This window comes from Struthio camelus, chromosome 1, assembly GCF_040807025.1.
Source record: "Struthio camelus isolate bStrCam1 chromosome 1, bStrCam1.hap1, whole genome shotgun sequence".
NCBI classification, from domain to species: Eukaryota; Metazoa; Chordata; class Aves; order Struthioniformes; family Struthionidae; genus Struthio; species Struthio camelus.
The window spans coordinates 201,299,011-201,312,329 of record NC_090942.1 but is presented as its reverse complement, the minus strand read 5'-3'; the positions used below and the strand labels follow the sequence as shown (position 1 = coordinate 201,312,329).

Sequence of the window (13,319 nt, the reverse complement as noted above, 5' to 3'; positions counted from 1 at the left end):
GGGTTGTGGTCAGTGGTGTAGAGTCTAGTTGGAGGCCTGTAGCTAGTGGTGTCCCCCAGGGGTCAGTGCTGGGTCCAGTCTTGTTCAATGTATCCATCAATGACCTGGAGGAAGGGACAGAGTGCACCCTCAGCAAGTGTGCTGATGATACGAACCTGGGGGGAGAGACTGACACACCAGAGGGCTGTGCTGCCATTCAGAGGGACCTGGACAGGCTGGAGAGGTGGGCGGAGAGGAACCTCCTGAAGTTCAACAAAGGCAAGTGCAGGGTCCTGCCCCTCGGGAGGACTAACTCCAGGCAGCAGGACAGGCTGGGGGTTGACCTGCTGGCAAGCAGCTCTGCCGAGAAGGACCTGGGAGTGCTGGTGGACAAGAAGTTAAGCATGAGGCAGCAGTGTGCCCTTGTGGCCAAGAAGGCCAGTGGTCTCCTGGGGTGCATGAGGCAGAGTGTTGCCAGCCGGTGGAGGGAGGTGATCCTGCCCCTCTCCTCAGCCCTGGGGAGGCCTCACCTGGAGTCCTGTGTGCAGTGCTGGGCTCCCCAGGACAAGAGACACATGGCACTCCTGGAGAGAGTCCAGCGGAGGGCTGCAAAGATGATTAGAGGGCTGGAGCATCTCTCCTCTGAAGAAAGGCTGAGGGAGCTGGGCCTGTTCAGCCTGGAGAAGAGAAGACTGAGAGGGGATCTCATCAACGTGTACAAGTATCTGAAGGGAGGGTGTCGAGAGGATGGGGTCAGACTCTTCTCCGTGGTGCCCAGCGACAGGACAAGAGGCAACGGGCACAAACTGAACCACAGGCAGTTCCACCTGAACCTGAGGAAAAACTTCTTGACTGTGAGGGTGACAGAGCACTGGAACAGGTTGCCCAGAGAGGTAGTGGAGTCTGCTTCGCTGGAGATATTCAAAACCCGCCTGGATGTGATCCTGGGCAATATGCTCTAGAGGCCCCTGCTTGAGCAGGGAGGTTGGAGTAGATGATCTCCAGAGGTCCCTTCCAACCTCAACCATTCTGTGATTCTGTGATATCAAGTGCAGAGACATGGTCCCATTGCTGACAACATGCCATCACAAAGTTGTTTAAAATATACTGCATTTAAGCCAGGTGATCTTCTAGTCTTCCAGTTTCTACTGGAAAACATTTGTAGCAATAGGTAAAAGATTCACTTTTTCTGTTTGCCCTTAACAAGGGAGCAAAATATGAGGTTTGATCCCTTCCATGTGGTGATGACTGCTAATCTTTTCTCATGATTTCTTTTTTCTCTTGCTGACTGTGACCAAGTTTGTTCACATCTTGCCAATATGTCATGGACAGCTTTATGATCAGATTGCTAGAAGATGTGCCAGAATTTTTCTGTTATTTTATGCTCTTGTGATGTTATTCAGCACATTGACAATCTTTTTCCCTTTTTTGGCTCCTGGGATTGCTGTTGAGCTATTTGAGAGAACAAGAATCATTCTGTTCAGGCTGACACTCTACAAAAAACACATGCAGACTCAGTTTAAAATTCTTATTGTGAGTCCTTGCTGATGATGCAAAAACAAAGTTGGCTTGATGGTGTTAATACATATTTATTATGTTCTTAAGCCTGTGGTTAAAATTAAGGCTGAGGAGAGGACATGTACTTTCTAACTTCGGCTGTCTGCAGCGTAGAGGTCTGTACTTTTGTTGTGTATGCTCACCTAATAGCTAGTGGAAGAAGATGAGCAGCTCCTACACAGACTATGACACTGTAGATCTTTACAGAAGTGTGAATTTAATCTCATGAAAAATATGAAGACTGAATGTGAATTGAATGTTGTTTTGACATGTCATTTTTATGCTTCTTGTTAGATCCATGCTTTAAAAAAAGTAAACTGAGAGCCTAGCATTTCTTCTAAAGAGCATTGTCCAGGGCAATACATCACTGTTTAGTTTTACCTTGGATGCTGTATTCCATGGCAAAACATGAAGCTTCACTGTTTTTCATTGTTTTCTGCAGAGTGTCTGAAGATCATCTAATTCTGCCCATATATGTGGCTTGTCCAGCGCAGCTGTATTCCACAAAGTAACTACTAGTGGACAGGGAGAAATATGTGCGTGTGCACCAAATCTTTTGAATAAGAGGCACTTGCTTTTAGAATGCATCACTGCTATTTCAGTGGTAGAATTAAATATTAAAAAATCACTCCAGTCTGCTGTTCTTGAAACAGAAAAAAAAAATTGACACGTTTGGAGAGAGCATGACATTTCTAATGTGTTTTTACTGAAAACCCCTGTTGAGATGTCAAAGTGACAAATGTCTAAAGCTCAGCCAGCCTCTCAAATGTTCATGTAGATGCAAAATGAGAGCGGAACAGTAAAAACAGTACTTATGGTTGTTTTTAGAATTGCTTCTCAATCTTTCGCGTTGTGCTGAATTTAGACTTCGTGTCTGCTGGTGGTATTTGAAGTTACTGGAGATGAGTTTCTGGTGATGTATCCTATGCATTCCTTGTGGTACATACTTCTAAGTAGCAATGTTTGTAACTCCTTTCATGCAAATTTTTTGTTTCACTTTGGCTAGGTCAGTTTGCTTTTTTAAGTTCTTACCTACATGTATTACCTTAAGATTTTTTCCTCTGCTGCCTGCTACTGAAACATTTTGTATGCCTTTTGAAAAAGGTCAGTATGAGACAAATACCAAATTTGCTTCTTAGCTCTCAGTTAACACTTCCCAACCAGGATAAGAGGTGCTTTCTCAAAGGGTAAGGTTTTGCTGAGTTTTTAGTTGAACTGAATTCAATTGTGTATTTTGTAAAAATACTTTATTTTATGTTTCGTTCTGGGTAGTCATACTTTGTGGTTTTCGTCGTATTTAAGCAAACGTGCTTTTTGGAAAGAATTTTTTTCGTGCAGTTAATGTGATTCACCAGTTGTTAGAGAGATCAAGGCTGAGGTCTTGACCTGACAGAGAAACTGCAGCAGAGCTCATACTTGGAGTGCTTATGGAGGCATTACCATCACTACGCTTCTGTAGCGCCTTTGCACCATGCTGTGCAAAAAAAACAACTAAAATTCAAGATTTTGCACAATTCCCCTTTTAAGCAGCGTTCAACAAACAGATGTGTCTGAGAGTCCACCTGCTTCAGAACAGCTGACACTGTAACCCGTTTGAGCATGTATTTATCTGGCCAGCTAGGTTTTTCTAATGCGTGTTGCTTGCGCTTTCATTCATGGCATGAAGATTTCTAAGGAGGGACTTACATTATGGTTTTATAATGCTGTGGATGACGATGGAGTTGTACTGGTATGAGAGCACTAAATAACGAGCAATGATATGGAATAACATTTGTTTATTGATTGCTAAGAGTTACTAAATTTAAATGTATGTGGTTAGGATGATACTACCTGTTAAGGGCAGTGGAGTTGAAGAAACCAGGCTGAATACGTGCATGTCAGATCTTCTTGTGGGAGGTGAAAACTGGTGGTACCTTGTGGAGACTCTTCGAATGTTTTTGTTGGAACATTTGTGATCAGAACAGAGTATTCTAGGCTTTATATGTAAAAACAGGTTGTTCTTCAATGGGGAATTGAGTATTTAACAGGTGAGAACGTGGCTGTTGCTGTTTAGGATAAGGATTTTGAATTCAGACAAATCTTACCGCTTCATCTTTCAGGAGTACTGCAATGAGGTTTTTGTAAGCGGTTCTGGTAACACAGAGCTTTTTATGTTTAATTTTGTGCAGCTTCAGAAGTTGTTAACTATGGATCCAATAAAGAGAATTACCTCAGAACAGGCTATGCAGGATCCCTATTTCTTAGAAGATCCGCTTCCCACATCTGAGTAAGTGGTCAGTTTATTAACCTATTAACACACCCAGAGATGTCGTAGAAACCTGTGCTTTTTATCTGCTCTCTGCTATAAATATCCACTCGAGAATACTGAGCTAAATACTCGCTAACAACCAAACAAAGCGATAACTGCCCCAATGACATTTGAGGTTTTTTAAATTAAGTAGCATTCTTATTATTCTCCTGCTCTATGGAACGTTGATCGTATTAGTCCCAGCACTAATCTCGTTATCCCCTGGCAGGTTGACTGTGCACGCTGCAGATCTTTGCAGACAACCGCGCGGTGCCCGCAGGTCCGCTGCCCTTCTCTAGAGAGCCAGAAGACACGCGCTAATTAGCTAACGTTTTTTCTGTCCTAGCCTTGGTTGTAAATTCAGTGGGTGGGGGAAGTCAGCTCTGTGTCTCCATGCTTTCATCCTTCACAGCTTAAATCCGTTTTCTTTAGACACTCTTTTTCTTGTTGTTTGCGCAGGGAGAGTTACAGAAGGAAGAAAATTTAGGGACAATGACTGATCTCATTTTTAATGAGGAAAAAAAAGTCCAAAACCAAAAACCAACGAAAAGGCTAGCCAGAGAGCATGATTGTACACCTTTCTAGAAAAGCTATTAGCACATCCCGTGTATCATTCTCTACCATTATCTAGGGAGGAATTTATAAAATATGGTATGTATATTTATAGCAATTAATTAAAAATGACATTATTTCGCTAAAACCTACCAACTTATTTGTAACAGCTCCTGACCTGTGTAATTTAATGTTGTGAGGTGAATGATTTGCTTTTGTGGAAACTGCTTTTAGGTCAGTGTTTGGCTTTTTTTTCTCAATTTTAAGTTGGTATTTTAATATGAGCTCACAATGAATAGTTTGCTAGCAGGTATACAGAGACTTCATTATAAATATATTCTACTGATAAAGGGCAGACAAATATGAATTTGTGCCAGTAGTGACAAATTCATGTGATCCGTGATATATGAATTGACAGATTAAATTTCTATGTATTTTGAAGTTTTGTTACAGATGGTTTTATGAATAGTCAGTGGAGTTTCCAGGGTATACTTCTAGACTCGAGGTTATAAATTAAACTGTACCTGCTCTTGCAGGTATCTAACAGGTGGTCTGCCTTTCCATCCACTGGTCTTGTCACCAGAAACTGTGAAAACCAGGAACTTAAATGAGAGTTTCAGAGGCGACTGAAGATTTAAAATAAATATGAATAGGTTTTCTGAGGTTTAGAATATGATGAAAGTAAGATAGGGAAAACTTCTCCCTTAGTTATTGGTATTAGGCTATGGCTCAGGCAACCTGAAACTGGAATGGGTGAAGTACAAATCTTACAGAGCTGACCATTCTGTTCTAATATGGTGATAAATAGACTTTTTTGGGGGGCAGTGTTTTTGCAGGTTGTCAAATCCCTTACCCAAAACGAGAATTTTTAACAGAAGAAGAACCAGATGATAAAGGAGACAAAGTAAGTATTAGAAGAACAGCACTATCATGCTTCTCTGGCTTTCACACTATTTCCTGTTTTCATGTGACTTCATGTACTGCTTTTGAGTTGAAGTTTTTCTTTGTGTTTAAACAATTGAGAAGAACCAGCAGCAGCAACAGGGCAATAACCATACTAATGGAACTGGTCATCCAGGGAACCAGGACAACAGTCACACACAGGGACCCCCACTGAAAAAAGTGAGAGTTGTTCCTCCAACCACTACCTCAGGTGGACTTATTATGACCTCAGACTATCAGGTATTTTTTTCTCTTTTTTCATATATTGTGGTTTTGACTCTTGTATTTGCGAAAGATTTTTTTTTTTTTTAAACTTAAAAAAGTAATTCTGTAAGTGTCACTGTATTAGCTGATACTTTTTGGCATCTTTCAGATCAAATGCGTTTTGTTATCCATTTGCCTGTCCGTGCATATACTAATTCTTTTTAAGTTAGCAATTTCAAGGAAATTAATATCTAGGATTATTCTAGTTACTAATTTATTACCTTCATATTAGAGAATGCTAATTGTGGACCAGGATTCTGTCGTGCAGAGCTCTTCATGACCTTAAAATGCCGCTCCTTATTTGAACAAGCCTGCAGTGGTACGTTATGAAGTAAAGTTATGAAGTAAGAATCTGGGCAAGAGTTTTAGTTGGGCAAATAGATTGGAATGCAATATCGTAGATGGCAAACAGAAAGAATTAGCATGATGCTATCATAATCTATAGTTGAAGACAAATAGAGATTTCAGGCTGCGTAAGCCCAGTGTTACAGATCTGAAGAGAGAGGTGAGGTGGTAGCAGTCAACGAATGAGGAAGAAAAGGAGTGGAAGGAAAAAAAAATACCCTTGGGAAAGCTTGAAAGCTATGTTATAGCCTTCCTGCGTTTGAGCTTATGGTTAAACACTAAGAAATCAGAAGTGTCTGGAGCAGTATGTCTGAGAGCATCCCATGTAATGATACTTGAATTTGTGGTTTTAGATGAGATGACGCTCAAAGGCCATAGAGGGAGAAGAAAGTTAAGGACAGAACCTAATGCTAGCTAAGAAATTACAGAAAAGGGGAGTGAGGAAGACTTTCCAAATGATGTGCAGCTAAAGAGGTGGCAGATTTTGGAAGCCTGGGAAATAAAATACCTCAAGAGGAGTTACACTGGAGGAAAATGTTAGCATGCAGGAGCTGTTAAAGACTGGTTCTTGTGGAGTGCACATTGCAGAAGGCCACTTGGAAGAGGGTCTTGGGTGTAACTAAAAGAGGGGAAAGTCAGAAGTTACTGACAGTATTTTCAGTTAATTTAAAGATAAAAAGGGATAATCCCTCCCATTCTTTAAAAAAAAAAAATCTGGAAGCAACTAACTGTGCTTGTATTCATTGGCAAAACTTAGGGAAAACTCTGGCACTAAAACTGCTGCTGTCAACTTGCTTTTTACAGTTTGATATACAGCTTCTCCGTAAACACCAAAGGCTTTTGAAATCCTGGTTTTCAGAGTTTGTTCTTGAGTGTACCAGATGTCCTCAAAGGCTGCCTGCGGACATTGCCCTCGTCCTTATGTAAATCTATATATACTTACAGCACTGTGCAAAACTTGCAAGAACCTAAAAATGTAAAATAGGGTCATTTTTCAGGAGCTTCATTGTGATAATCCCCAAATGCTTTTGCTAAGTCTATGCCAGGACATCAATACCATATCAGTTTTCAAGTCGTTCTCCTTCAATGGTGTAGTTTTTTAGAGCCAGATAGAAAAGCTTAAAACTCTGGTCAGCCTTAACTGTGGTGCAGCGGTATAGGGTGCCTCTAAATATAAATGTAATATTTCTTTCAGTTGGATTATGCATCACAGAATGCTTTCTTACAGGAGATTCATCCCTTTTAATTTGACAAGCTGCAAAGTCAATCACTTTCCAGGCCTTTTAGCTGGATCTTTCCTTTCTATTACTTCTGTTCTGTGTGCGTCTTTTGAAGAAAGCACTCATATTGACTCATGTATCTAAGAGAAATGGATGCAGAGGGTGCATGTGTTGGGTCAGGGAGCCCCTTTACTTGCCCTGTTTGTGTGTCCTTCACCTCAGTTTGCTGCTGCAGAGAGCTTGGCAGCACGAGCCAACTTAGGCTGCCGCTTTTGTGAGTGAGAACTGAGGTCTCCTAGTTAAGAAGTCAGAAAACTCAAATTGCCTTGGCGGGAGTTGGGATAGGATTGTTCTCAGCTCACCAAAACTGAGGTAGGCTCTGTTCCCTTTTGTACTTTTTGATATCCATCCAAGTCTTATTACTGGGGCAGCCTTTTTCAACAACCTGAATTTCAGAATAGTTTTGCCTTGAAGCAGCGTTAACTGCTTCTTCACTGTCTTCTTACTGATGGTTTGACTGCTTCTGACTAATCTTTTTGCTGTCCCTCTAGAAGGCATAACACCTGGCTTTCAAAAAAGACACAGCTGCTGTTTCCCCCCCCCCCCCCCAAGCCTTGTGAGAAGGCAAGGAGTAGATTTGCTCTGATTAAGGCATCTCCAAAATATGGTGAGACATGAATTTGCTAGCACTGGAACAAAAATGGTTAAAAGCTGCCTATGGGTGGTTTCAGGTCTCCCTGAGAAAAATTCCTCAAATTTTCTGCTTCTGATCCTGGAACCTGAGGAGATGGCAAACAAATGCTACAATACAGCCCTCTGTTTTAATCAAACACCTGTCCCTTTGTTCTTTACTTGGTTCTCTCAAATTCCCCATATAAAGCTTATGAAGAAGGATTGCCGTCTCCTGGGCAAGACTTACTAAGACAGTTTCTCTATCCACTCAGAAATCAAATTACTCTCTGTAGAGCAAGTTAACCTTATGTCCTTTTCTGTCACGCATAAAAACAGTAGATAACATGGTATGTAGACTTCCTTGATTTCTCCTTTGAATTTGTAACATGACACTCCCAAAGCCAATATGTCTAAACAAATTGGAGCAATTCAGCTGCTCTGAGCTTTTGCTTGTGATAACTCTCTGGGCACTTATTGGTATTCAGAAAGGACTGGATGTTTGCATCTGTTCTTAAACAAAAGCCATTTGTTGTGCTAGCTGCATGAAAGAAACCTGCATTTCTAATTAGCCCCATCTTATGAAATAAAATCTATTTTAGAAGTCAGGATGCAGAAAGTGTTTAAAATTGACATGAATGGTCAGATTTCAAAAGGTTAAACTTGCGATATTTTTCATTTTTCTATATTCAGGAGCCACATTTGGGCAAAAAGAACATTTAGGGACTTCTGTTCCATTAAACACATCCTATATTTTTCACATGGAGAAGGGTGACCCAGAGCTCTGACGCTTCTGTTGAAGAGTGACTTAGGCCAGCTCTCATGCCTGAAGGCAAATGTCACAAAATTTCAGTCATCGTGTTAGCAGTGAAGTTCAGCAGTGCTGATTTGTTCCTGCTGGCAGTAAATGCTGGTTTAGCCCTTTCTTCCCCCTTTGCACTGTACACCCCTAGAGAATTAGCTCAGTCCTAAGAACATATGTTCTTAAGTAGAATTTGACTTTTCTTTTTTGCCATATTTGCCATTATCTCAACATCCTGAATCTAATTTCGGTTCTAAATACAGGATGGCAGAATAAAATTAACCCTAGTTTCATATATTCAGGTCTTGGTAGCTAAGCCGTAGTCCTGGAATATTCACCGTAGAGAAATTTCCCAGAGCTTTGCTAGGAGCCACCTCTGCTAACAGTTCTAGTACACCTTGTGTTAGCAAGAGTTCAGAAGTTACCACTGCAGTCTCTAAACTCTGCAAAATGTTTGTGTCTAAACTAACAGAAGTGTAAAACAGCACAGTAACTTAATGAAATTATGTAATATGTTAAATATTAAATGGTCACATGTTCATATTGAAAGCCCCTCACACAGTCCTTTTTTCTTTCTAATACATATTGTGTAAACAGCTAACTCTTAGGATAAAACTGAAGTAGGCTGTTGCTGGTTTGCGCAGAGCTTCTTGTAGTGGTGGATGCTGTACCTGAATAATCATAGATGTGTTGGTTGAAAGGGGCCTCTGAAGACCATTTAGTCCAACCTCCCACTTGAAGGAGGACTGTTGCTATTGCTAGATCAGGTCAGCCATGGCTTTGTTTTGCTGAGCATTGAAAACCTGCACAGATGAAGACTTCCTAGCTGCTCTGGACAAATAGTTCTGGTGTTATACTAGCCTGTTAGTGAATTGAGTGAAATATGTGGTGCCGTTGGAGGCATTTGGCTGTCATCTTTAACTCTCCTTCAGGTCCTTGTAAGGCTGCCGTTAGCTGACGCTTTAGCCTAAAGAATCACAGCTCTCTCAAGCTTTTCCTCTGAGATAAGGCAGAAGGGTGGCAAGCGTATCCTCTATACACAAAAGTCTCTCACATAATTCAGAGTGGCTTATCAGTAGCAAAATGCACAGTTCTGAACTCCAGCCCCCGCATGCTTTCATGGTAGGGGGAAGGGACCGAGTGGAGAAGAGTGCTGATGTTACTGGTGGTAGCCTCTTTTAACATGCTGGTGTGCCATAGCTCTCTGGAGAGTTGAGCGGAGGTTTGGTTGTGACGGATGCAGTTTCACAGGAAGTAACTGAGGATGGATAACTGTATGGTGGTAACTGTCCATCTTTCTAACCTGCTATTGCTGAAGTTTACATCTGTACTTACTGTATGCAAGTTAAGTGAGAAGAATTCTTCAAGTGCAGCTGGTTTGAGACTGTGCTTTTGGTATCTCTTGAAGAAATGAACTGGTAGACCAACTTGTCTTGCAATTATATCTGTTGTAAAGGATTAATTTTCCTCTGCTTTGCCCCTTTGCAGCGTTCCAATCCCCATGCTGCCTATCCCAACCCTGGACCAAGCACATCACAGCCACAGAGCAGCATGGGATATTCAACTACCTCCCAGCAGCCTCCACAGTACTCGCATCAGACGCACCGGTACTGAGCTGCACCCGAATAATGTCAATGCACTGTCGCTAATGCTGCGGGACTGGCTGTGCCGCTGCCTGCCTGGAACCTGGCTTGGGCCACACGAATGTACTGTACAACCCCACCGTCAAAACGTCTCGTCGCCAAGTTCCACCACTTCTCACAGGACGGAGCAGTGGCTCCCGAATTGTACCTGTTTTTGGGTTAGACTTGAAAAGAAAGTGCTAGCACAGTTTGTGTTGTGGATATGCTACTTCCATAGTTTACTTGACATGGTTCAGACTGACCGATGCATTTTTTTTTCAGTGACAGTCTGTAGCAGTTGAAGCTGTGAAATGTGCTAGGGGCAAGCATTTTTGTTGTCGTATGTGGTGAATTCTCTTGATGTAACAACTTTATCTGACCAATAGTACACAACATCTTTGAACTGGTACTTGAAGCATACAGTATATGTTAACATGGCAAAAAAGCAGAATAACCATGACTCCAACTGAGATAATTTTGATATGCGTTTATTTTTAGTGACTTTTGTGGGTTGGTTCATTTTCCACATAGATCAGTGTTTTATGACCAACACAAATGCTACAGGAGATTTTTTTTAAGAACATGAAAACATTTGCATTTTTTCCAGCAATTACAAACCTCCCAAAGATTAATTTCCAACATAACTTTGTTTTTGTTTTTTAATCTATGACTTGACTGGTATTAAAGCTGCTATTTGATAGTAAAATAAGTATGTTGTCATTGATATAAACATGTTTGGTTCAGCAAACGAACTAAAATGATTGTCATAGACAGTGTTTTATTTTTTCCTGTTGGTGTTAATGATTTGTGAGCATGCTTTGGGATTAAAAAAGCATGAATGATATATCCTAAAAAGGTGCGGCATCCATTCAGATATTTCGTCATGATTTTTGAGAACCAGCTTGGTGTAGTGGATTTTAAATTTTGTTCAGTTAATTATTTTTTTAAAGTGTTCGCACGTTGTTTAGGGGTGCCATTCTTACAGCAAAGGATCAAGGTGTTAGGAGAGCCTTAGAATTTATGAGGAAAAACTATTACATACAATGTACTGTATCAAACTATTTTACATGAATGACGCAAGTATTCTGAATAAAAAAAAATTAAACATTGTTAAAAACAAGGTGTTATGTAATAAATTTATTTTTCATAAATCAGCACATGAGCTTTGCCTGTATTCCTTTTTATCAGCGACAGCCACTCCCCCCCACCCCCCGCAGAGCACATCTATATTGGATTGTGTCCTCAGAAACCAAATTTAACAGGAGTTTTTATTGCAAGTGGGCAGGCTTCCATTAACTACTGCGAGACATTTTTTAAAGAGCAGAAAAATTACAGTGCCTTTGTAAAATGTCATTACCCCTTGTGCGTACATCTGGTCGATCAGCTGGAGATGCACTGAACTTGAGTTTATTACTAGCTATATTTCGTAGGTCATACAAGTGGTTTGCATCTACATAATCTAGAGACATCATCCTTGTGTAAACAGTTCTTCTAAGGTTTCTATAACTCGTTCTTATCTTGATATCTAACTCCACAACGTGAATTTTATGGCATCAATATTTGCGGGAGGGCAGGCTTTTTTCTACAAGTATTTCACGTAGCATGAATACCAAGTAGTCTGATCATCCCATTAAAATGCACTGAGGTGCTGATAGGCAGCAGAAGAAAAAACAAATGTGTAGCCAACCCAAAGTACAAATCAAGGATAGGTTTGAGGAATGGATGAAATTATTCAAATGCAGTGGAGGTTTTTTTAAGTATTCAGGAGACTCAAAGAATCAGAGTATAAAGTTTATGCTACTCAAAAAATAAATGTATCTTTTCTGATACTGTGTATCCTGCTCGCTTCATAAGGGGCTTAGTATAGTCAAAATTTGACTTCCCTAGTTTTTGAAATAAAAGTAAATGTCATATAGGTAGGAGTGCCTTAAGCTTCTTTTTTGTTTCTCTTTCAAATGAAAGCCTTTTTTTCTTCCTTTCCTTCATTTATATATGGGTTTTGAACTATTCTCACATTTCGTATCTCTGGACCCTTACCAGAGATTCAGATTGTAATAAGAGTAACTTTTATAAAATTTTTACTTTGGCCAGAGTACTACTGGCCTAGATTTTTGCTGTCTTATTAATGCATATCATATTAATGCATAATAATATTCATATTAATGCAAATGCTGTTGATACCCGTATATTGTGATGTTTCCCATGCTTTGTTTAATAGGCTAACTTTAATTTCATTTTTTCCAAAGGGAAATGCTTCCAACTGACAAAAAACCTTTGCTACTAGTTTGCACTCGAATTTAATTTTCTTATTAATAAGGTATTTGCAATGAAGATGTAGCTTATCAACTGATTATAATAAAACTAAATTATACTCTACATTTAGTTCTAAATATCCTGCTATTCCATTTGCAGTAATTTCCTTCTATTCTATTCTATTCTTAGTGGCTATATTGCAAATTACTTCAACAAACAGAGATCCCATAGGGAAATCAAGTCTTAATATTGGAGTTGCGCTAATTTCTGAGTCAGCTGGTGGTTTTAGAGGATGAATTTGAGCGTTCTTTCTCTAGAACCGCAGGAAAAAAGGGGTTTCAGTGCTTGGTGTAACCTCTGATATGTGGCAAGACTGCGTGTGTTTCTACTGCAAGTAGGGAGGTTTGCCTTGGCAGGTGACCGACCACATGGGAGCCAAGTCGCTGTCCTCACATAGCAGAGCATTTGTTACCAGATTCAAGAACTTCAAAGCCTTTCATTTTTCACTAACAATTATCTGGACCAATCTGAGCATATCTCAAAGAGCTGGAGTCCTGGAGCCCGTCTCTGTTACGTGGATTAGAGTACCAATAACTTTTCTAGTGTAGCTTTATGTTGTCAATGGGCTACAAACTTAACGTGATCATAAGTATAAATATACTAGTGCACTTTCACGTTGGCATTCATGGCAAGCCTAGCTCCTTATTACAGCAGAGCTCATGGTAGGTCTGAAGTTATCATGCCTGATAAGGACCCACTATTTCTTTTGCAGTGACTCCTTTTAAAGAAGGTTTCAGCATTAATGGAGGTGGGAGGAGCAATCTGAG

At 40.3% G+C, this 13,319-nt stretch overlaps 1 protein-coding gene across 5 annotated transcripts in view; it reads left to right on the top strand.

Moving 5' to 3' along the window:
• CDK8 (cyclin dependent kinase 8) overlaps positions 1-11,393 on the top strand; it is an 86,520-nt gene extending 75,127 nt beyond the window's left edge. For 3 of the 5 annotated variants that reach the window (XM_068930199.1, XM_068930198.1, XM_068930196.1), the window contains 4 exons: positions 3,705-3,802; positions 5,201-5,279; positions 5,399-5,557; positions 10,106-11,393. In XM_068930199.1, the coding sequence (XP_068786300.1) occupies positions 3,705-3,802; positions 5,201-5,279; positions 5,399-5,557; positions 10,106-10,231 (462 nt within the window). In that variant the 3' untranslated portion in view covers positions 10,232-11,393. The remainder of the gene's footprint in view (positions 1-3,704; positions 3,803-5,200; positions 5,280-5,398; positions 5,558-10,105) is intronic. The other 2 variants (XM_068930200.1, XM_068930197.1) reach the window with 1 other exon arrangement.
• The last annotated feature ends 1,926 nt before the right edge of the window (positions 11,394-13,319 follow it).